The sequence below is a fragment of the Nycticebus coucang genome, chromosome 11 (genome assembly GCF_027406575.1).
Source record: "Nycticebus coucang isolate mNycCou1 chromosome 11, mNycCou1.pri, whole genome shotgun sequence".
Classification (NCBI taxonomy): domain Eukaryota; kingdom Metazoa; phylum Chordata; class Mammalia; order Primates; family Lorisidae; genus Nycticebus; species Nycticebus coucang.
Window position 1 is genome coordinate 57,606,006 of NC_069790.1, and position 26,017 is coordinate 57,632,022.

The following is a 26,017-nucleotide window of genomic DNA, read 5'->3' on the forward strand; positions in this document are numbered from 1 at the left end:
ATAGCAAAAGGGTTAGAGGGATCAAGACATGAGCCAGAAAACTGGGCTAGTTTCCCCTTGGAACACCAGGTCTGTTGCCAGGAGCCTGGTTAGAAAGATGATGACCAAACTGCACCCAGTTGAGAAGGGGTGGACATGTTGAAAAAGATACCAAAATGCAGATGAAATCGCAGCATCCTGGAGACCAAATGTGGGAGATAAAGAAGTGCCTGGGATCAAAGAATGATCTCGAGACTCTCAGTAGGACAATTCACGGGTAATTGTGCGAGTCACTGATATGGAAATTAAAAGAAATTGAAGAGGGAAAATAATGCATTCAGATTCGCTAATGTGGTGGCGTGGAGAGGATATAATTGTAAAAAATCCTAGAGTTCTGTTCCATTTCATTCACAAATCACAAACCACTATCACTATCAATAGTAATAAGCATGTGTAAGTAATTGAGTGGTGTAGCAAAGGTACACAGATATATAAAAAATAATTTTTAATCTAAAAAGAGTTTAGCATCGGAGAAGCTTGTTAGGATACACATATATGTAGTTGAAAATACCTGAAAGAGACACAAAGTGCCAAAAGGGTGGTTTGGGTAATAAATTTCATAAGCTCTAAAAATATACTTTTCCAGCCTTATTTCTGCTTTCAAAGAGTTTCTATGCTTCAGCTAAATTATTGTGTTCATTATTGTTTAGTTACCCTAAATTTTCTTATCTCCATACTTTCTTTTAATCTGGTTTATCTGCCTACTAGTCTTTGCTTTGTAAAATCCTCCTCCATTTTCAAATGATATCTCAAAATATAAATCCTTCATGTCCTATTAATCAAAAATTATATGGCTCTCTATGAAGTCCGGTATTTCACAGTTCTATTGAACTTTTTACCCAGTCTGCATTTTACTTATTTTGGCATATCTTGTATCATTCATACCTACTCCCCACACCTAGTGGCTTGGTTTCTTATAATGGAGCTTATCTAGTCCAGTTCACCTAGATTTCCATCGCTTGCAATGCCTCAGTGCTTAATATTTGTGCGCACGCGTGCGTGTGTGTGTGTGTGTGTATGTGTAATGTACTGAGTGGACTTGAAGAAAATCTGAAACAGTGAATAGGACAACTCATGGGTAGGATCAATAGAATTAATTAATTAATTAATTAGCTTCCCTCATCTAAAATTATCTGCAGAGCCATGAAAAGCTGTTTGTTATTTGCCTCAAAGCAGCCTTACTGACTCTTACTCTTATGAGTGAGAATGGTGAACTGTTAGATGATGTACTCACTCTTTGCTGGGGAAGAATTTTATTCTTACTAGCAACTCGAAGCTTGAAGAAATATTTATAAGAAAGGAAAATAGTCAAAGCTCTAAATAAGAATTTTCTTAGAGCTGACCTGAGATGATCTAGAGGGCATAACTATTAATTTTCACAAATTATAGATGTTATTTGTTCATGTCCAGTGAAGTGTCTTGGTGGACATGTCCATTGCAATTTTTAGCAGTTCTGTTGATGATACAAGTTAATTGAAGCCAATGTGAATTTTTCTTGAGTCCTTGGAATTTATTTATTTTAGTCTTGATATTCAAAGGTAGCTCTAGAGTTTCTTAATATGAGGTACTTAGGAACAACAATATAGGTGACAGGAGGTGCGGTGGAACACGCAGCTGCATTTGCATCAGAAGCTTATTCTTCTTACTTACATGCATTTTATCCATGTTGTCCTGGGATATTGATCCCCTTCAAGTCAAATAGAAATGGAAAGCCTATAGTCTATATGAGCAATATATTAATTGAAGTATGTTACTTTTATATTTTTCTAGGACAAAGAGAGATCTTCAAACATCAAAATGGGGTTCAAATACACGCGCCGATTCTTTGCACTGTTCATTCTTCTAAATGTAAGTAAAACAAAATTGTTCTAAGCCATGCTAATTAAGAATGCTGAACAAGGAGGAATGTTCTGAGTGTGCTTGAACTGGCATTTGCAAGGGCAGGCACGGTGCTCCAGAAGCCAAAACGAAGTTCCTCAAAACCTTTCTATTTCTTAATATTTTGTTGACAAATCTCAATAATTTCAATAATTTAATGTTATGGTTTATCCAGAAATGTGAGCTTTGTTTCTTTACAAAGTTTTAGCATGAACTAGAGATATCTTCATATTATCTTAGAAATTAACATAATAGGTTAATGACATTCTCAGATAAAATGGATTTCATGTTTGACATGTAGATTTGAATCGTATTTTCTGGGCTGTTTAATGGTTTTAAAACATCAAAACTCTTTCCATCAGCCTTGTTATTGATTTCAAATGTATTTTTCATCACAAACTGACTAAGAATCTCTAAGTCTTCTATACCACTGTCACATACAAAACTTTCCAGCCTTTCAGATCATGTTCAATTCGTGTATTTTATATTGTTTTATTCCTAAAAAATTAGCAAGTATTTGGTAATGTAATCATCATGGAAATCACTATTCATGCCTATTTATTTGTGTCAACACTGTTAACCCACTATCACATCAGCTTCACACCAGAATTACATTCACTAATGTACCCAGCTAGCCGTAAACATCATACAGTATCTCATACTGTCTCACTGACCCCAAGCAAAGCTTACACAGAGTTCCAAGATTTCCATTGATCATGAATATCCAGAGACAGGCCTACAAGTCTGCCTACACTGTTTCTCTTTACATTATTCAAGAAAATATGGACTAGTGTTCCATATGTGTTCATTTAATTTATAAGAAAATTTTTATTTTATAAAGTTATACATCAAAGAAATGATTTTATGGGAATGATTGTTAATGCAACCCTTTCGCACTTATTTAAATAGTGAGAAAAGTTTATTTTACTATGTCAGACTGTTACATATTATTTTAATCTGTTAAATATTTCTGTGGATAAATAGTATATTCAAAAAGCAATCTACTATTTTCAAATGTGAGTTACTTCTGGTCTTACTTTGTATGAGGTTCCAAAATTATCAAAAAGCAAGGAGTCCAAAGACTGTTTGCCATTTATTTAATTATAATGAGAAGATATTGATTAGTAGGATGTAAGCACTCCAACTTGTACAAATAATCAACACATCGAATGCCAGTCCTATTTACTGATACTTGCCTAGAACCTAGTACAGAGCCTTCCATGTGGAAGACACTCAACGTATGTAGTAGCCGAAAGAACCAGGGATGTTTGGCTGCTGACAACTGCTGTCAGTGGCAGCTTGGTAGCCGTATGTGTGGCGCCATTTACTTGAATCTTTAGAAGTGACATCACATGTACGGCAGCTAATCTGCTACACAGGACAACGAAAATGTTATTTGTTGGCTTGTTTCTTTTTTTTTTTTTTAAGAATCACAAAAGATGGCTTGTATGCAAAACTTTGAAAATGATTTTTATTCAGAAAGGCAAAATATGACCTTAACAACTCATTTCTATCTTCACGTGGTCATATAATCTCTTTTTTAAATTTTAAACTCCCAAATATATACTGTAGACATAACACCTGTAATATAGACTATGTTTAAGTCTTTCCCATTGCTTCGTCTTTTTATCTAATCACTACTATCTTTAGTTTGCCTCTTTATTGATGAAAATAACACCACTTTATAAGCATTTTTGATTTGTATAAAAGTATAATGAAAATTATAATATTTAATACATTTTATGAAATTTATATGTATGTAATTTATAAGCAGAAGTTATGTAATGCTTGTAATTTTACGCACATGTATGTTTATATGCCTGTATCTACTGTATATTTACATTTCTCTATCTATCTATGTGCAATCAGCCTTCCATATCCTTGGGTTCTGCATCTGTTGATTCAACCAATTTTGGATAGAACATTTTTGAAAAAGAAATTGAGTCTGTACTAAACAATTGCAGACTTTTTCTTGTCATTGCCCCCTAAAGGAACCAATGTAATGTATATTTACATAGCGTTTACCCTGTATTAGGTATTATAAGTTAACTAGAGATTATTATAGTTAATATAATCCTATATTATTATAGGAGGATATATATATGTTATATGCAAATACTATACCTATAAGGGTCTTGAACATTTATAGATTTTGGTATCCGCAGAAAGTACTGCAACCAATCCTCCAAGGAGACTGAAGGACGACTGTATATATAAACAAAATGCCCCAATGTGTACGTTATTTTTAGGAAGAAAATAATTGAGATATTCATCTACTGCTGGGAAAACTTCATCTTGCTTGAAATCGAACCTGACCAGGAACTGTTGGGAATTACTGCGGCACAACTAACGACAAAAGTTTTAATTTCTCATTCCTTCAGTGTTGAAACAATCTCTACTGAACCAGGCTTCAAAGCAAGTTCACTGGAGTTTGTTTCAATATTGCAGTAATGGTAAGATTGAATCTTCAGTCATCGGCATGAACTATACCTACTGTTACTAAGATAGTCATACCTCCGCTGTTACTCCTGTTTGAACTGCATTAAACAAAATGAGGATGCAATTTAAAATACAAATGTAAGATTTTCCACTTGATATTGTAGGACCTATTATTTCCTCATGGCCTCCATGAATTTCCAAATAGTGCAAGAATATTCCTTAATTGGTTGTCATCGTACAAAAACAGAATTCAGAATGTTACTTCTGGAAAGAAAATTGACCTTAAGCAAAATAGTTCCTAACATCTAAAATATCTAGTATTATATAAGCGACAGATAAGATTTATGTATGAAATCGTATTCCATCTTCTAATTAGATTTGAAGATGGTGAGAAAATAGCCTAGAAATTAATAATATGTCAAGTGATAATTCTCATATCTCCTGAAAATTGTAAGAATAGAGACACAGATGAAGAATCTACAATAAATGCATAAACTGAACCCACCATTAATATCTATTGCGAGGGCACTGTGACCCTTCCTTGTTTTAATGATTACGTAATAATCCGTTGAATTTACAAAACACAAACATACATTCATACAAATGCAGGCTAATGAAATACAAAAGAAGGTTCAACATGGACTTTCTTCAAGATACTTTTTTTTAAATTTCACAAAGTATGTTCCAATTTTTAATGAAACACCTAAGAATTTTATGATTGATAATTCTTGATTGTTCACAATTTCTGGTGTCAAGAAAATACTATTTTATAGCATTGGTGTTTCTCGCTAGATTGTAAGCTCCATGAGAGTAGGCTTCACACTTATTTTATTCAGTACTGTAGCCTCAGCATTTTGTACAATAGCTCATTGAGTTTAATGAATATTTGCTGACTGATCTGAAAACAAGTGGGGAAAGAGTTGCATATTAACAAAATTGTGTTCAGCTACATTGGTAAAGGATTTGCACATTTTTAATCACTTCTTTGGATTCATTAATTTCTCTTCATCATAAATTCAAGAGGCATTACAATTAGAAATAACCTCAATATTTAAAGAGTAATATCAACTTTATTTACAACACATGTCCACTTAGACTTATCATAGTAATGTTGTCATGGTGATAAATATACACCCTCTTTGCAAGCAATTTCTACTCGAATGACTTACTGGAGTCTCCAAAATAAATCCACAAATAAATAAATAAAACTTACCTCTTTCCCCTTTCAATGTTCTCATTTTCCAAAAGCTTCCGTTTTCAGGGAACTACCACTTTTATTCAGTTATGTAGGGTAAATTTCTGGACCATTTAACTGTTACTGTTCTCCCTTTATTATATTCAAATGTGCCTTCATGTCATTACTATCTGAGAAGGTGCTGATAGTTGCACTTTCTTGTTCCACGTCGAGTGATCTAGTCCTGGCCTTCAAACATCCTGGCTGCCCTCACGACTCTAATCTGTGGACCTCTGATGTCTGCCATGTGTATTTTACTACAGTTCTCCTTTCACATCCTTCACTGATCAAAAATCTATGAAATATACTTATTTTATGATCATGTGTTAGTAATATTAGCTAAGGTATATTGAGTCTTTCACACTTTCACTTGTTTTCTTGTTTGCTCTCACAACATCCGTATAGGTTAGATGATAGTATTAGTATTAGTATTAGTATTAGTATTAGTATTAGTATTAGTATTAGTACTAGTATTACTAGCACTACTCTCATTTTAACTTAGACCTAGAGAGGTTTCTAACCTGCTCAATGTGACCAAACAAGTCTCAGCTTTATTTTGCTTTGGCGGGTTGCACTTTGGTTCTCAAAGCTCTGCATTACCAAATGCTTTGGGACTCCATTTATTACCTTGAATGTGTTCCCTTCAGACGGGACAGTTTCCTCACAGTGTTTCACACAGGCCATTTCCAACTTCCAGACTTGTGTGCATTCCGTTCCCTCTTCAGACACTACATTTACCCAAAGTCCAATTCACATTTTACCTGGTGTCTGCATTTACTACCTTTGCTCCATACGCTCTGCAAGCTCTGAATTTTCATGTATTGTGTGCTACACAGCTCAACATCCAGTGATATGCTGTCACCTAGGACATACACAGTGACAGGGCACTTGAAAACTGTGAGAACCCACCCTGATGAGGTGGGGTGTACAGGTCACCTTTAAGGGGGTGAGTTTTGTTTAGAGACTGGGACACCCAGAAGAGGCCCATACCACTCCTGTCATCAATACACTTGGGACCACTGATAATTATGCAGACGGGAATAGGCCAAATGAAAGTGTTTCCACTGGTGTGGAAATCAAGCAATATTCCCAACCGAAGAAGGACAGTCCATGCAGGCTTAAGTTGGTAGGTCTTCGCCAAACAACAACAAAAAAAATCTTTGTGCAGAATGCAGATATTAAAAAAAAAAAAAAAAGAAAGAAAAATGAGCACCACTAAAAACATGGGTCACAGCCACAAAAGAAATTAAAGTGTATATAAATACAAGTTAGAAAAGACAGTGTGACAGCCAGTCATCTCTTCTCACACACACACACAGAGACACACAGAGACACACACATCAACTCTGATAAACAGAGACCCATGAGAGTGATGGTGTTTAGCTGAAACTACCAAAACTAAGGTCAACCTGTACCAAATATGTAAATGTGCAGAGAGAAATATGTAAGAATTACATTGATTTTCATCAGCAAAAATTAATTTCCTGTATATGTCATCTGTTAACGAAACCAATTTAAAGAGATTAAGGTCAATTATCAGAGGCAGAAAACATATTTAGTTCATTCTATGGAATAAATGGGGCAAATTTCTGATGGCGTACCCAATCCCAGCACAAACAAAATGTAGCTGAAAGAATCCGATAACAAAGTGTAATTATTGTATTGTTTTTTCATAACATGATTTATGATTTTTAGGAGTAAGGCAAGGTTGATATTCCTTGGAAATTGAATTATTTACTTTGTTTACTTCTAAACTTTACCCTGTTAATAAAATTAAAACAATACTAGCTATTAAAGAGGTATATGAGTGTGTGTGGCTGCTATCCATTTTCAATAGTGAATGGAAACTAATAAAAATATATAATGTGTAGGTAGAATTTGTAAGTGAAATATAAACACACTTTTTAGTTACAAAGCAAAAAAAGTTTTCATGGGAACCATGAATAAGTATTGCTTATAGAAAGAAAAATAAATGTTTTCTAACGTTTTGATTGTCTTATTTATTTATGTGCGCGCCCATCCCTACTCTCCATAAGAGAGTTTTTTTCTTTTTAATGCAGCATCTGGGTTTTTTTCTTTTTAATGCAGCATCCAACCCCGATTCTTCCCACTTCAAATGAGACCAACCCAACACAACAGCCTGAGCCATATCTGTACGCCGTGGGACGAAAGAAGCTGATGGATGCACAGTACAGATGCTATGAGCGGATGCAGCAGTTGGCTCCATACCAAGAAAAAGGTAAAGAGAAGGATATGGAGCAGTGGTTCTCAACCTCCCTAATGCCGCAATGTATTTTCTTTGTTAAAAAGGGGTCGCAACCCACAGGTTGAGAACCGCTCACAATGAACATATGTTTGAAACATCATTAAATGCTTATTTTCTTTCATGGGTAAATACACGTTGAGTAATTTCGATTTACTATGCCAGCAGTTGTCACACTGTGGCATGTTCGTGTATTTCATGCACTGAACATGCATTAATTTCTTTGCTCAAGTTCATCTGACTGCTGTTGGACTAACATCTGCCCTCATGACAAAATTACTGCAATAACTCAGTATTCGCACCTGGCAGGCAGGAACAATACAGGACTAAGTGAAGGAGGGGAAGAGGAAAATGACAGAAAAGGGAGTTAGAAAACGGTGGGCAGGGAATTTGCCTGAGGGGAACCTGTCAAAACTCTGTTTTGCTTGGATTAATTAGGCAGGATCTTCCCTTCACTGTCAAATCGGTTGGCAACCAAGGCCATTCCTTCTCCTTTTCTACCCCCCGTTGCCAGGAGAATTAGAAAAGGATATCTTCTCTACAGACTTTGTTTATCTATTATCTTTTCTAGGATGCATTACATTACTGCCCAAATATTTCCAAGGCTAAGCATCTTCTATCAGCTGCAGGGGGCCCAGAGGAAAACCAATGGAGAGATGTGATGGCCCACTTAGCAACTTTCATTTAAATTCTCTTCCCTGTCCCCTAAAACATTTTTTAAAAATTCAATTCAATGAGATGGGCGGCGCCTGTGGCTCAAAGGGGTAGAGCGCTGGTCCCATATGCCGAAGGTGGCGGGTTCAAACCCAGCCCCGGCCAAAAAAAAAAAAAAAAGGCTTTCCTAACTTTAAAAAAAAAAGACTCTTTAAGGCTGCATAGTATTCCATGGTATACATATACCACAATTTATTAATCCATTCGTGCACAGTAACTGAGATAACGCCGGAAAGGCTATGTTAACCACTGGGATAAAAATGTGTCAAATGGTTTATGAAGTGAGTGTATGATGCCCCATAATCATATCATTGTATACACTTATGATTTAATAAAAAAATTAAAAAAAAAAAAAAAAAAGACTCTTCTAACTTCAAAAAAAAAAAAAGGTGCCCCCTATCTGCAAAAAAAAAAAAAAAAAAGACCTCCTAACTTCAGGAAAAAAAGGCCCCCCTTAACTGCAAGAAAAAAAGGCCCTACTAACTGCAAAATAAAAAAAAAAAAATTCAATGAGACCTTGTACAACCATATGCTTTCCAGGGCAACCCTATTGGTAGGTTAAAAAAAAAAAAAAAAGTTGAATATACTGTTTCAACACATGCTTTGCTTTCAAATAAAGTTTTAATTTATAGTTGATCCACATTATTCTTCTGTCTACAGTAGTTTCAGTGTTTATCAAGAACTAGACAGGCATTAGTTGCAACTCTGACCAAATTTCTCTGAAACAAATGAGAAAATAAAAACAACACAAAACTGATATTTTCAGAGACAAGTGAGTGCAGTTTCTTACACTATGGTATTATGTTGAACTTCTTCATCACTTCTTCATCACTATGGTATTAGGATGTTGAACTTCTGGTCATTACTTTAAAAGAAAAATGAGAATTTCCTTCAAAGCCTGAGACTTACTCTTTTGAAAAACTTTGTAGAAGTAAATCTTCATGTTTTAGAGTAGATTTAATTTTTGAACACAGCAAGAGAACCCCTGAAGCCAATGTTAATGAATACCTAACGTGATCAAAACGGCATTATTTTAGTCAGCAACAAAGTGTAATTCTATAGTAATAGTACTGTTTTTCATTAACTCGCTGCAAGTGCATATCTAACAAGAATTTGGAATAATTGCATAACCTTTGGATTAAGAATAGTACTATCCAAGTTCACCCCCTTTGAAGGTTAATGGTTATTAGAATGATATGTTCTAAAGCCAATACAGATTTGTAAAGGCAATCCTTTAACCAAAGGTGAAATCGCATAAACCGTTACTTACCAAGTTTCACATATACCCTTGTAAGATGCACCGCTGGTGTAATCCCACCAATCCCCTTCCCTCTTCCCACCTCTCCCCTCCCTCCCCTCCCTTTCCCCCTATTCTTAGGTTGTAACTGGGTTATAGCTTTCATGTGAAAACCCTAAATTAGTTTCATAGTAGGGCTGACAGCTATGATTTAATAAAAATAAATAAATAAATAAATAAATAAATAAATAAAAGAAATTGCATAAACTCTTGCAAGCATTCCCCTGTACCACTTCCGAAAAATATGTTAACAGAAAGCTTTTGGAAAAAAAGATTCCAAGCATATGCTCTTTATGTTTTCAAAAACAAATGGGGAAAACAGTACAAAAACGTAAATTCCATTGGTGTAGGTGGAGCTAATTCCTTTATTTTGTTCTTGTTGCCCCTGCTGGTGCTGCTATTTTATTTTATTTTTATTTTATTTTTTTTTGGTTTTTGGCCAGGGCTGGGTTTGAACCCGCCACCTCTACCCCTTGAGCCACAGGCGCCACCCTGGTGCTGCTATTTTAAATATTCATATCCAAGTGAAAATTCCCAGAGTAAGAGTTACACAATTATCTGTGCACTATTCAATACCGTTTAGAATTCCACAAGTTTGTCAGCTTTCAATTATATCTTAATTGTGTAATTTAAACCTGGACTACCAAATAGAACATTTAGTTAGGAGGACCATACTGCCAAAGGCAAATTCCCTCACAGAAAATTTAGTTCTCTCTTATCAATTCCTGGAGAGTTCTTTGTTTCCACATAAATTAATAACTTAAAGAAAACATTGATTAGGTGCCACAAGCTGATAAACTTTGCAAAATTTATTCTTTGAGAATATTCTCATTCTTAAGATTTATCTCAAGATTTTGAAAAATTAATCAGTGTCATGGATGTTTTCAAGTAATCCTCTCCTACCTAAGTGCTCTTCAAATCCTTATGCTGATAATTTGTGGAAAATTTAACATTTCTTACAGGAACCTCAAGGCCTACTAATATAAATCTGACTTCCTGGTTGGATATTTTAAAGAAAGATAAAGTTTCAGGACGTAAAAACTTAACATACCTCAAAACTCGTTTGATTAACACCCAATCTATACCTTAGATTTATGTTCTTTTTTACTCTCTCTCTCTTTTTTTTTTTATTAAGTCATTTGTACATAGATCATAAATACATTTATGCCATTATGGGATTCGATGTGTTGATTATTTGTACAAATTGGAGTGCTTACATCCTACTAATCAATATGTTCTCAGTATAATTAAATAACGGCAAACAGTCTTTGGACTCCTTGCTTTGTGATAAGCTTAATTTTGGAACCTCATACAAAGGCCAGAACCCCACCTGTCATCCAATGAGATAATCAGATTACAGATATGTGAAGGCTATTTGAAACTTTATTTTCAAAATAAATGACTTCAGCTCATTTGAAATGTGGATGATCATGACTGGACCAATAGGTTCAACTACATCTAAGATCAATCTTCTCTTTCAGTTAAGTCCACACGGCTTTAAAATTAATTTCTTTCTAAATGGCCAGGTCCATACTGCAATCGCACCTGGGATGGATGGCTGTGCTGGGATGACACACCAGCTGGAGTTATGTCCTATCAGTTGTGCCCAGATTATTTTCCGGATTTTGATCCCACAGGTAGGGTATTTGTTTTCATTTTATATTTTTGCTATGAAGCTTCTAGTGTTTTTATGGTTCTAAAAAGAAAATCAGATACAAATGTATCCACTTAATTATACTCCACATTTTAGCACGTTCTGAAGTGTTTCCTTAACTGAAATGTTGTTCAGTTGTACAAATCTTTCAAGTCATCCTTATTTTTTAACTCATATTGCTGGTCATTTGTGCAGGTTGGTATTTATGAATATTGTGTCACTTCTGGAAAGTCCTATTTTGATGAAAAAGTGGAGATGTAAATAAAGAAAGGAGTTTGTGTAATGCCTTAACTCAGAGCTACGTTCCTGGAAACTATAACTAAATGCCATGTGATGATAATCCTTTAGGCTTTGATTGACTCTTCCCAATAAATGATGCTTAATTAATCTTGATTTGACAACTACATTAGAGGTAACTTGATTGGCATGAAGAGCTGCTCTAAAATTGAGGCTACGAGACCAGTTCCAAAGCAGCAGTGAGCTCTTGCCAAAGTTGCTATAAATATTGACTAAAATACACAGATATGATCAGCAAAACAGATTTTCAGGCATTGATCCATTTTTTCAGCCTGTTTTTTAGATATAACCCTCTCAGCTGGGAAATAAATCCACTTTAAAAGCGCATCTTAAAAATATCTATATTTGTCAAACTTAAATTCTTTAGGATTTTATTACTGACCTGAAGCTACATCTTAATGGTGTACAAAACTCATTAATAAAATGCCAGAAGTTTCCATTTGGGAAAGAGAGCTTGGTGAAAAAGAGACTGATAGTGAAAGAATGAAGAACTTTATTGGGATTCAAAAAAAAGAGACCGATAGTGAAAGAATGAAGAACTTTATTGGGATTCAAAAAAGGCTGACAGTGGGAAGGAATATGATAGCGTGTAAAAGACCAAATTGAACGAGGGAGAATTTATAGCCCTACACTTGGAGTCAAACTATTAAAGTTAATGGCACAGGTCCAGGGTGGTCCAAATACAGGTTAAGGTAGTGATTTTCTTGATAACTCTTTGGAATTTCTGAGCTTTTAAAACTTGCTGATGTCTGACCCCGCTCAGATCAATAGAACTTTAATCTCTAGGGTTAAGGCCTGAAACTCCAAAAAAATTCCTCCATGTGACTCAAAAGTGAGAGAAGCATGCTGTATTTTTCTTGGGTCAGTCCATACCAAACGTACATTATAGAGAAATGTCAATATCAAAGCACATGCAGAGAGTCTCCAGGCTGTGAGGGGACAACAAGGTCTGTGGAGCAAGTCACTGGCAGTGTTTGGTTTGGAAAGGTTTACTCAGAGTAAATATAATCCTTTTTTTGAATGTTGAAAGATTTGTCTGGTGAAGAAGGACAAATTCTTGATAGCTGCAACAGTTACCAAGAAATGTCTACATCCAGACTTTAGTTAAAACAAAACAAAAAATAGTAGTATCTCTTCGACTCTTATCTGTTAGTGGAATAGCTTCTTCAGGACGAACACCTCTCTTCTGCATACAGTGTGTGTTCTCATACATGGCTACACAGTGTCATTAAAACCAAAATATATTCATTTTGATTTTTATGAAATGGTTCTCTAACAATCCAAAAAAGATGAAGTGTTGCCATTATAAGCCACTTTTTGTTTTTTAAATCCCAAGTATGCTTGGTTTGGTCGTCATCCACAAATAGCATTAGCAAACTCATTGACAAATTTTCACTGTCCATTTCTCTAGCCAAAAGTGCTAACACTCTTCCAGACATTGTTTGTGTTCAATAGTGAAACTTTGAATAGATTTTGTCAAGTGGCTATCTCAGAAAATTTAGTTTTTAATTTTTCTATTTAACTTCATAACAGATTTATGTACAGCAGCAATGATTCTAACAGGTTACTTAAAAACATCTTTTGCTTGAAACTTTTTCATCCATTTTAAATGACCAAAGGCACTGTGGGAGTAAGTATACAAGCAAATATATAACTTGCAGTTTAAATCATATGTTTCAGTCATACAACGAAAAATGAATATCACTTAAAAGCAGACAAAGATAAAAGAATTTTTTCACTGGTTCTTAACAGATTGACTAACAGTGATAGGAAATTATTTTCAATATTATCAAATCTCAATGATATTTCCACCAAGCATTTTTTTAATCGTACTTTTTTTAGTTTTTTTTAAAAAACAATGGCAGTGTCCTAATATTAGCACATGAATGTCTACATCCCTGTGCTGTATAAAAAAGAAAATAGCTATATACAAAAGGGTTATCTGTAAGTACAACTGTTTGTCTTTGTCAACACAAGTGTTTTCCCTAAGAAATTATCAAAGATCAAAATTGTATGAGTATAACTAATATCCTGGTAGAATGTCTTTTCCTATTACACCAGTTTTTGCATTTTGATCTGCAAGACAATAAACATATCACAAAGTGCTTTGGAAAACTAGAGAATACATGAATAACTCAGATTAAATTTGGCAATTGCATTCATTTTAATGTTTACTTACTCATTATCTCTATTTTATTTAATTCAGTGTAATTTTTTCTTCTACTAGCTTACCCAATTAGGAAGTTAAAATTTAAATACTACCTTGTAGCCAATGCATTATTTATAATTCCTTAGATCAATGGAACAAATTACATTTAACCTTGAACATTTATGGCATTTTGCCTTCTGAAGTCCCAGTATCAAATTAAAATATTACAGACCAGTATCATAATAATAAAGTGAATTTAAATTCTAATCAAATATAAATTTCAGTTGTTTGCTAACAATATACTGGTTTTAAAATGTGTTCAGCCTGCTGGAGCTAATATCTTGGTATATATTATCTCACTTTTCTGACTACTTTTTATTCACCTCCCTCCTTGGTATATATTATTGTGATTGTTAAATTTGCTTTTCTCAAACCCATGTGCTTTACCCTAAAGCTCAGGTACATATCCAATTGATGGGTAAGCAAAATAAAACACAGAAAATTTTTATCCTTTTTTTTTTTTTTAAGAGAGCACTTGATGCAGGATCTGGCACATAGGGAGTTATCAAATGTTTTATTTTAATTATCATAATTGTTATTGTATTTCAATGGAAATTTCACCAAAGAGATTATAAGTCATTCTGGGCAGCACCTGTGGCTCAAAGGAGTTGGGCACCGGCCCCATATACTGGAGGTGGTGGGTTCAAACCCAGCCCCAGCCAAAAACTGTAAAAAAAAAAAAAGAAATAAAAGAGAGAGAGAGATTATAAGTCATTCTTATGGGAACTTATTATTTCTATCAAGTTTGGAATGTTACTTTATACAGCTACATGGGCACTTCCAACAATAATTAAAATTTAAAAGAACACCAAGGCTCAGTATCAGAACTGATCATCACACAAAAATAATTTTTAAAAGTAAGCATGATGGAAACCACTGGGGACCACAGAGCAGGCGCTTGGGCAGGTTTTTCCTCGAGACTCAGTTCTTTGCCTACAGGAAACTTTGAGTGTATACACGCCTCTTAAACTCAGTAAGCAAGCCCAGAATCATTGAGTTGCTAGTGAGAAGGATGGGGAGATGCCAGGCTTTTTCCTCCTCTTTGCTAAGCATCTATCCCGAAAAGAAGGTTGGCCAAACCAGCATTTTCTTTTATTTCTATGCCAAAGCCAACTTCAAGGTGCCATTTCCTTTCTCTTATTTTTTTCACCTGCACCCATGTCTTAACACTAAGGGGTTTGGCAGTTGCATTTTCCTCTGACCACTAAGCACATTTCCCTGGGAGGAAGAGGTTCAATACAATGTTTACTAGCCCTGCACTAGCATTGGGATCAAGTATAGCTGTATTTGATGTCTGGCTTGCTATTTGTGGAAGTGAAATTTCTTTAACTTCTCTGAGCCTCAGTTTCCTTATATGTAAAATGAGAAGAATAATACTCACCTCAAAGGGTCAAATTAATGTTAAAGGAGTCTGACCCCTTACCAAAGGTGCAGAACTTTACTATGCCAATCCAGCTGAGTCAGCAATTTTGCTAGCATCTGAGAGATATTTAAGGCTAAAGCTGTGAACTTTAATGTATTTTCTGTGTGATGATGAGAGATGATCAAGCGAAATCTTTTTGGAGGAAAAACAAAACAGAAAAATGACTTCTTGATAGATCTCTTAGCATTGGACTTCTTTGCTCTATTGAGTTTAAACATTTGAAATTGGGAACATTTGACCATTTGATCCACAAAAGCTACAATTTTATACAGTCCACATGATACAAAAAAATATTGCATGTAAATGAAGAAAGGTATGGTCTGTTCTTCTCCCACAGTGCTCATCTATAATCAATAGTTTAATGTCTGTTTAAAAAACGTGAGGTAGAGTGTAGGTAGCCCTGTGGAATCTGACACAAACCCAAGTCTTTGGATTTAAATCCTGGCTCAATCCCAGTGGCTTTTCAACCTTCATTTTCCTGCTTCCTGTTTGTAAAATAGAGGCGGTGATGCCTGCTTCCCCTGGCTCTACTGAAGATAAAATGAGATGACACATTAAAACACCCTGTATAATATATGGTTCGTGTTGTCTCTGTTGACTTAATGTCACGTTCAGTTTTGATAAAATCATTAACGCGGGATTGGCTTGTAAGTCTTAAATTTATTATTTTTTCTTCTTGAGATTTTAAGGTATTAATAAAATTCTTGTGTTTCACTAACAGAAAGGGTTACAAAATGGTGTGATGAGAAAGGTGTTTGGTTTAAACATCCTGAGAACAACCGAACCTGGTCCAACTACACTCTGTGCAACGCTTTCACTTCTGAGAAACTGCAGGTAGGTTCTATTTCACATTTCAGTGTGGAGTGAGAATGTCACTGTTTGTACATGGAAATGGATGCATAACGATCACATGACTGCTACCAAGAAGCCAATGGATTTTATGGAAAGAAATCAGACTATGGCCTGTAAATCCTAGGGACTATATGAAGTGGGTGGCATTAGAAAAAATAACATTTGAGTTCTTGGTTGGCACTCAGTGTCAGTGGGCATTCCTTGAGCACATGGAATCAGGCCATTTATGCCAAAGGGAAGAGTGTCCATACAGCCAACCATGGGAGTCCAGAAACTAGGAAGCCCTTCAAGAGACTCTACCTTCTCCATTTTCCTAGAGGAGCTACAAAATTTTTCTACAAGTCACACAATCCAGCATTTGCCTTCTTTGTGTTGACTATGACTTTAGTTTTATTATCAGGCATTGGAGGAAGCCATAGTAGGGCTTCTCAGCCCACTAACGCAAAGATAGCTGTTTAGATTATTTTCAGGGGTTATTTGTTAGTAATTACATCTTACTAGGTATTAGATTTTTTAAAGTGATCTCTGCTTAGAAATGTTTTTTTTTTTTAAGTCAAGGGAGTGCATACAAAAAAGATGCTCTCTTCCAACGCATCAGAAATCTAAAAAGATCACCTCTTCACCCTGCAGAACTGGGAGAAACAGTTGGTCAACTCTCAGCTGTAGAGAGTATTTCTGAGCAACCCTGCTAACCGCAACTAAACCTATTATTTCCTTCCAAGATAAGCCAGTATAGTAAATAATTACTAAGTTGGATGCTCAAGCATATCAAAGCATTCTTGAGAAACTTTAGAGGTATAGAGCACTTTCCTTTTATTAAAAACAAAGCAAATAACAACAAAACAAACAAAGTGAATAGCTAACTTAGGGACTAGTTGAGTAGAAGGACACCTCACCACAAGCAAGGCTCAGGGGACCAAAACCAATACCTCTTTACAAATTGCTTAGTGAACCCTGAAAGTCACACTCATGTCTACTCCTAGTAGAAAGTGTATCTACTTAATAAATGTAAGTAAATGATGGCATTTTAATATTTAATTTCATATTTGATTCCTTAAATGAGAAAGGAATATCTTGAATGAGTGTTGATTATGATGTCACAGAAAAAATAGATATTGGGCGGCGCCTATGGCTCAGTGAGTAGGGCGCCGGCCCCATATACTGAGGGTGGTGGGTTCAAACCCAGCCCCGGCCAAATTGCAACAAAAAAATAGCCGGGCGTTGTGGCGGGCGCCTGTAGTCCCAGCTACTTGGGAGGCTGAGGCAAAAGAATCGCCTAAATCCAGGAGTTGGAGGTTGCTGTGAGCTGTGACGACGTGGCACTCCACCGAGGGTGATAAAGTGAAACTCTGTCTCTAAAAAAAAAGAAAGAAAAAATAGATATCAATGTTAACTGAATGACTGTAACAGTGTTAAGTCCAAATAGGCAATTCTCCATGATGCCATGTTTGGCCCCCTCACACACTCTGGCCACATGTCAGAAGGAAATAAAGAATTTTAACAGAAAATGCTCTTCTCTGGGCACCTAATATAGTAACTCTCACCAAAAATTTCCAAATAAACATAGTAAAAAAAATTGGCAAAGAGAAAAAAGAACCTAGAATTTATTTAAAAAAAAAAAACAGAACTTCTCAGCCTTGAGAATGACACAGAGATTGCAAGTAAATTATGAACTGTTGACTCAATTTCACACATTTAGACAACTCTATTTCAGAAGAAGAAATAGTTTTTCAGAAAAGGAATATGCTGAAGGCAACTGAAAGAATATGAATTAAGTCATGTGAAATGTTTTTCAACACAAAGTGTTCAAAGATTTAAAAAAAATACTAACAGAGGATGGGGCAATGGACCAATTAAATATGGTATTTTCAGTAGCAAGAGTATTCCATATACTAAACTATTTAGAAGGAAGAACATTTAGAAGATGCCATTCCTGATTTTGTCTAGTGGTAAAGTTAGAAAAATAGCCAGAATATAAATTCCTGGGAAAATGACAGGAGGTGAGTGTCTTTTTTTTTAATTCCTGACTCCCATCCAGGAAAGCTCTCTGAGGATTTTATCAACTCTAGTTATAAAGCACCTATTTCAACTTTATTATCATGACCTATAAGGGGAAAAAGTGCTGTTAGGAGAGAGAGATCAACAAAGAAAATGCCAAACAGTATGTAAAGCCTGGTCAAATGATACAACAGGCATGATTTAAGAAAAGTTAACTAGTCCATTTTGAAATTCTAAGGCCTAGAAAGAGACTGTTTCTTTCAGGACAGTAATAATGTGTGCAGCCAAACAACGGGCTTTGCACAATTTGAAAGCACTTTAGCAGAATCAGTGCTTCAATCCCAGACACTTCTAAGGCAACTGACAAGAATCAAAATGTTCAAGGATACATAAATACCGCATTTATCCTCCTAGGAAGTCAAAGAACTTATAGAAATTATTCAACTTTCAACTTTTCCACACTATGTTTCCATTCATACCAAGACCCAAGAAACTATAGAACTTAAGACCAGAAATCAAGAAATAAAAATTCTACTTCAAAATAATACACAAATTATGCTTCATTAAGAAAAACGGCACCTGAACATAGAATCCCCTATTCTGACAGATTCAAATCTACTTCAATGGCAAATGATAAAATTGACTGAGTAATACTGAATTCCAAAAGTTACAGTTAAAATAGCATGAGAGAGAAAGAAACAGAGGCACACAGAGATAGAAAGAAAGGCCAGAGAAGACAGAGATGGATGATTGGATCAATCTCTCCTTTGTATATGGTCAAATTATTTCATAAGAAAAGGAAAGATTATGATGATTAGAAAAAAGATGTTATAATTTATACATGTTATAGAGGAAGATATTCTTGTGACTCAACAGAATACTATGAGAGAAGAAATCAAACTGAGATGGTGGAAAAAATCTAACAAATATCTATCAAGGAGAAAGGTTTAGGCTTCTTCGACCAACTAAATACTAATGATATAATTTTAATCCTGGGTTAAACAATGGCCCAGAAACCTACTGACACACTCTCTGCTACCTTTGCATATTCCTACTGCCAAATGTCAGGACATTTAGAAAGTAGATTATAGGTGGCACCTGTGGCTTAAGGAGTAGATCACCAGCCCCATATACCAGAGGTGGCGGGTTCAAACCCGGCCCTGGCCAAAAACTGTAAAAAAAAAAAAAAAAAGAAAAAGAAAAGAAAAGAAAAGAAAGTAGATTACTATTGTTCCAGTTCTTTAAGGTAGACATATCCACTGTCTATAAAAAGACCCACCTTGTTAAAACCCTCCTGGATTGCGTACTGGGCTAGACATGATAATTTTTACCACATTTAAAATTACTTCTGAATTACGTTTTTGAATGCTATTCTTTTCATCTCAAGGAATCTTATTCTTTGAAAATAAGTCAATAGGTTAACTTACTTTCATAAAATAATATGAGTAAAGATGAAAATACTTTCATTCTCTGAAAATTTTTTATAATTTTAGTAGATTTTTTAAAAACTGGAAAACATTTGTTGATTTACATTTATATTTATAAATGTGAACTATTTTCCCTCTGCTAAATATTTATTCATTTTTTTTAACTTTTCCTTTGCTCCAGAATGCGTACGCTCTGTACTACTTGGCTATCGTGGGTCATTCTGTGTCGATTTTCACCTTAGTGATTTCCCTGGGGATTTTCATGCTATTCAGGTAAGTACATTTACAACATCTGCTTTTCACTTTCTCCTTTAAGTGACTGAAATAAATGGCAAATTCTGCAAAAGTGAAGGTGGAAATTCTACAGGTTACAAAAGACATACAAGTTAGGAGTCATGAAGTAGCACAAAAATGCCATGAGTTAACCTATGCTTTTTAATCCTATCTTTGAGGAGAACAAGATGGATTTACATCATTTTCAAAGCTAATATGCCACCTTCCCAAAACAAGACAGTCCTGTGAGCCCATAAATACACCAATAATGTTCCATCATGGGTAGCTCTCCATTAAGTATTGACCTTCTTTTATCCCCACTCTAATATTTGGAGGCCATAGCCACAAGTCCAAATGCACCCTGCCTAATTATGAGCTAAATCACAAATGGATTTTGCTAAAAGAGAAAAGAAATGAGTGAAGGCATGATAGTGGTTGGCCAGAGAAAGAAAGTAATTCTTGAATGTTTCTCCTGGCCTTGACTCACTCAACCAAGATTAAGGAGAATCTCTGGAAGAACATGGCCCACTAATGCAGTGTCCATCCTTTACCCTTACAAACCAAGCAATTTAATTAACTGCAATTGTCTTCTAAGATACTGAAGCTGTGTCTATATGCTTGACTGCTCTATCTATTGCAAAATAATTAAGCTGATGTAGATAGTAATGGAGAACTTACAATATTAATTCACTATTTTCAGAAATGACTTCATACCGTACATGAGAAGGTTCCTAAAATTGGTGTCATTTCTTTAAGTTGGAGTTATGAGGGACTTAATACACTGCTCTTCCATGAGAATTCTGACCAACTTCTCTGCTCTGGCATGGTATCTCCATCCACTTATACTTTTCTACTCTCTTCCTCCTATAGTTTGGATGTTCTATGTTTTGTTAGGAAGAACAAGATTGATTAGGAAATATCTTAGTACTCTATGCTCCATTATGTGGCTGAAATAATAAATTTTGAAGACTTGTTAATACGTGTAAAAATAAGAAATAAACAATGCATCAGAGGATGTCTCTGAAAAACCGAATTTAAACAATGCTTGTCTATAGGCTTTGTGGTGCACAATTAGACCGGAAAACACACTATTAGAAAATATACAAGAAACAACTTGAATGTTTTAAAGTCCATTATCATCTTTAGATGAATATAAAATAGGACCCTAATAGATAATTGTATATTTCAATTAGAAACTATTATACAAGGTGGCCATAAAGTTTGTGTGCAATTTAAAACTTTATGGCCATCCTGTATATTCCTTCATCACAGAAAATGTTAGTGAAAATAAATCACTCATACATAGAAAGACCTCAACTGGATTTCCGGAGTATATTCCCAAATATACTTCAGAAAATTATTACTACTACTACTATAATTATCATTATTATTATTATTATTATTTCAGAGTAAGCCATGTGTGTATTCTTTACAGATGCACCACAGTTCAGTAAATATATTAAAAATTGCAACAAATTAAGTAGAAATGAAATAATACATGTAAAGTACCTGGATTAGTTTCTGACACATAGTAAGTGAAATATGTGTTTGATACCATTATTATTGCTATTATCATAGTTATTATTGGTAGTAGCAATATTGATGGTGGTATTATATAAATAAGAAAGACAAGATCTTTTGTAGGTTCAGATGATAAATAATCCTTCACACTTAAAAAATGTTGTATGTAATTAAATATATGGTGGTTCATATATAGAATTAAGGGGGAAAAGAATACAAATGTATTTATTACCACTGAACCATTCACATAAAAATGATAAAGATGGTAAATTATATATGTGTACTTTACCCCAATAAAAAAACAAATTTTTAAAACAGAATAATAGAATCTTAATTTGATTTTTGTTAAAATATTGCCATGGCAGTGCTAAAAAAAAAAAACCAAGGGGGGAAATAATCACCTGTAAAAACCTCTTACCACAACTAGGATTATTTTTTCCTCGATCACTTTTTCTTTGTCTATATCTTAGTTCAGATTCTTGTACTGAATAAGCAATATAAGTGAATAGCAATTTTTCAAAAAAGTATAGCAAATGATAGCATAAGTAAACAGAAAATAAGCTCCTTCATGAACTGTTTAACAGGAAAAAAGACTGATAAGCAAAGCAACAAGATAAGAGATATTAATTACTAGAATTAGAAGAGTCCTTTCAATTATAATGGCCAGAATACAGCAGAGTGATCATGTTACATGATTAATCTTAGAATGTCTATTCATTTTTCAATTGCACTTTTGTATCATGGTGATTAAATACAACATCATGGCTCTCATACAAAGTTGATTAAAAAGTCTGTCACTAAAAGTCTATTTTTTAAAGTTTTAAAAATATAATCATAAAAATAATGAACAGAAATAAATCCCTCAAATGTATAATCATGCAACTAATTGTAGTCAGGACCTTAAAGGTTAAAAAGTGTCAAAGGGGCAGTTCTTAGTTCCTTATTTCTCCAGTTCCTTAAATAAATGATGAGATGTGGGAGCCAAATCATCAAAGAAAATAATAATGTTCTTTCAACTGTCATATCTAGGGTAAGTCACTGAAGATTGTTGCGCAAAAGTGCAGCATGGGTGCAAAATAAAATATTGTTCCATTCCAGTTAGCCCCAAAGCAAAACAGTTCTGATTAAACCCTTCAGAGAATGTGTGGGTGATTTTATCTAAGAGAACCTGACTTTGTCCTTCTATAGTAGAACCTCTGCAAGTGACTGTAACAAATTGATTGATCAACACACGGAAGTGTGCAACATAAGAAACTAGGCCTACTGTCCTGATAAGTACATGTGGCACATGTCTGTTCTATGACAATTAGGTCAACTTAAAGAAGTGGTCAATGCAGGGAGGTGGTCAACTATGGTGTTTCTACTATATCTCTCAACTCTAAGAACCCACCAAACTGTAACTTAAATCTCAGAAAAAAGCAAGGCTAATTTATTTATAATCTGAATCTAATAATGAGAAAATGTAAACTGAAATAGCTGGTTCTCTAGAACAGACACAATAGACAAAAGAGATATGAAAACTAAATGTGCTGAGAAGCCAAATATTCAAACCAAGAGAAGTCACGTGTGATTTTTATACCTGTTGTTAATGGATCTTAAACCTTACTCAAACTGAAAATATCAAAGACATATGGTTCCTTAAAATTTAAGTCTGTTTCTGATTCTTCAGTTTCTTTCTATTGAGATTTCAGAAATATTAAAAGTGTTATGAAAATAAAAAGTAATACTGATCTGTTACCAGATTTATCTTCTAATTTGAAAATTTTTCCCAGATATTTTTTTTCAAACGTTCAACATCACCTTGAAGATCTTTACCACCCATCACAATAGAAGGTTTCATAATTTATGTGTGTAAAGGCATCATTTGTGTGAAACCTGAGCAAAAATTATCATCACTCTCTTGCTTAATTCTATATTCTCAGAGCAGAGTTATTTTTTAAACTCCAAACAGCCAATTTTATAAAACTTTCGTGAAGCCAAAATGAGAAGTTGCCCAGCTCCGCTTGTGAAAACTGATGCCCCATTCATAATTACCCCACTGAAATTTTGTTATAAAGCCCTCAGAATACCTCATATATACCTTATAGGTTTCATAAAAAGGAGTCTGTAGGTGACCTCCTCAAACCAGCAGCGAAGGAAACATGCAGACGAATTTAAAGTTACTGATTATTCAAGAGGCTATGGAACTAGCAATATTTTGCTAACAATGTGAAATATTACTCAGAATAAGTTTATGAAGGCATACCTGTAATCTTAACATGATTTTACTTTGAGTATGCAGCAGAAGTTAAAAGGCAGGCCTATGTAACCCTAAAACAAGTGAAAATAATGCCCTTATGTTTTTGGAAAATTAAAGTACAATAGAAATGTACATAAAGTTTTTATTTGAAAATAAAATTGATCTTCTATGCCATCTTCCCACAGAAAGAGAAAGCCTGGAGAAAAAAGGGTTTTCAGGATTTAACTAATAGAAAAGGAAATGCTGAAGAGCTTAATTGTATAGCAGTTTCAATAGCATTCATGATCTGCTGGTCACACGTGGTCCACCAGTTAAAAGATAGAAGAAGATAGCCTTATTAGGATAGTATTGGGTTTAGAACTTTTGTAGGAAAAATTGGTGAGGAGCAATAATAGCAGAGAGAGGATTAAATATGAACATAAATTAGTTCAGCAAGATCTCTCAAGAATCAAGGCCAACGGAAGAGCTAGAATGAAGGGAAAGTCATGTAAATAGACATTTACTTGCGTTTGGTTCTTGACCATTTTCAGCAAGTGTGCAATAAATTCATTTATCCCATAACTTCTCCTTACAATTTATCAATTTGCATTTATGTGTAACAATGCTAAATACTTAACAGTTATCTCACTATATTCTATCAAGAAAGACACAATAGAATATTCACTAACATTTATTTTCACTGATTGGTACCTATGTCTTTCAGATTGATAAATATAATAAATATTCATTACTCTTGCTTGGAAGTTAATAAAAGTGTATGTTGGGAGACAAGGAGTGCCTTCAGTACATCATTATATTGAGTCCATGGCATTACATACATGGGCCACATTGACAAAAAAGTGTCTATGTAGGTAATCATGGGGATCAATAAAGGTGGCTTCCACTGGCCATCCGGAAGAAACGCTGATTCTTCTGCTGCTTACTAAGTATTCCCTACTATTCTATGTCGCAGTTACATAGTGTATGGACACATGAACCTTGACCTGTGGAGTAGCCACAATTCTATGTTTCTGGCTGCCTTCCTGATCCTCCAGGGAAACCACTAAATCAAATGTACCTGAGATTGCTCCTTTCTCCCAACCCACTACTGATGTAACAGACACCACACAGATAACTGTTGGTCACACCATAGCATTCTGTCCATCTGTAGAACAGTAATAATAGGAAATAAGCAAGAAAGAGAATCTCTTACAGGTGAGGATTTTGTGCTAAATCCAAAGGCATTAAAGTCCCCTGTCAAATAGGAAAGATATATAATGTGTTTGAATTTTTCTGGAAGTTTTAATGCAAGCAATTTCACATCATTTCATCTCTTCACCTCAGTTCACATGTCTGTCATGAACAGTGTATGACATCTAGGTAATTGAAAATTTAAAGGTGCACTGGAAGATATGACTTGGATTGGTACCAATTACAAAAATGATTCCTGATTTATATTATCCTAACCACAAGTACATTCATGACAACTTTTACTTGCGTCATTGTTTGCTATTTTTCTTGTGTGCTTTGAATATGACTGTAACTACACTATCTTATGTAGGAGTGAATACTCCTTTTTTCTTATCTTGTGATATTGAACTGATTTACATTATCTCCAAAACTCAAAGCAAATATCAAATGCCTTCTACAACTACCACCTCCCAAACAATACACACTTACACTCACACAGGGTACTAATAACTTGGAACAAATTGTTTAATGCAAAAAATTTATGCCAGATAAACTATAACCAAGAAAATGACTTTTTGCTTTAGCTTAAGAGATGACATCTTGAAGGAAATCATTATCTCTTCCTCATGTTTGAATGACACCTTGGTTAGGCCAAGACAGAAGTAGATTATGTTGTCTTGTCCTCCCACTATCAAAGAATCTATAGTACTTATGGTTTCCCATCAGTCAAATAACAAGCAATATTCTGTCCATCAAAATGTCTAGTTTTTAACCAAGAGAATAAAGTATAGCTAATCTCGGGTTTAAGAATTTCTATCTAAGACATTTCAAATCTGACAGAAAAATATTGTCAGCTTCTCTGATATTCATTTAAGCAACAGGATATTTATACTGATAATTTTTGTGTTAAATTCAGTTAATCCTTTTATGTTGGGTCCCATTATAGTTATTACAATAAGAGTAACTAAACAATTGTGCAGTATAGAAAATCCCTAAAGGCAGCAACTATTTGTCCATCAATATATTCCTAGCATTTACCAGAAGGGCTGATTCATAGTGAGTACACAGTAATATGCGTTGCATTATTGAA

The 26,017-nt window shown here is 34.6% G+C and overlaps 1 protein-coding gene across 2 annotated transcripts in view; it reads left to right on the forward strand.

Annotated features, from left to right (window-relative positions):
• The window catches only part of CALCR (calcitonin receptor), a 132,332-nt gene that overhangs the window by 71,672 nt on the left and 34,643 nt on the right, over window positions 1–26,017 (forward strand). For both annotated transcript variants that reach the window (XM_053609299.1, XM_053609300.1), the window contains exons 3-7: window positions 1,810–1,887; window positions 7,679–7,829; window positions 11,391–11,501; window positions 16,169–16,281; window positions 19,906–19,997. In XM_053609299.1, coding sequence (XP_053465274.1) covers window positions 1,837–1,887; window positions 7,679–7,829; window positions 11,391–11,501; window positions 16,169–16,281; window positions 19,906–19,997 — 518 coding nt within the window. In that variant the 5' untranslated portion in view covers window positions 1,810–1,836. The remainder of the gene's footprint in view (window positions 1–1,809; window positions 1,888–7,678; window positions 7,830–11,390; window positions 11,502–16,168; window positions 16,282–19,905; window positions 19,998–26,017) is intronic.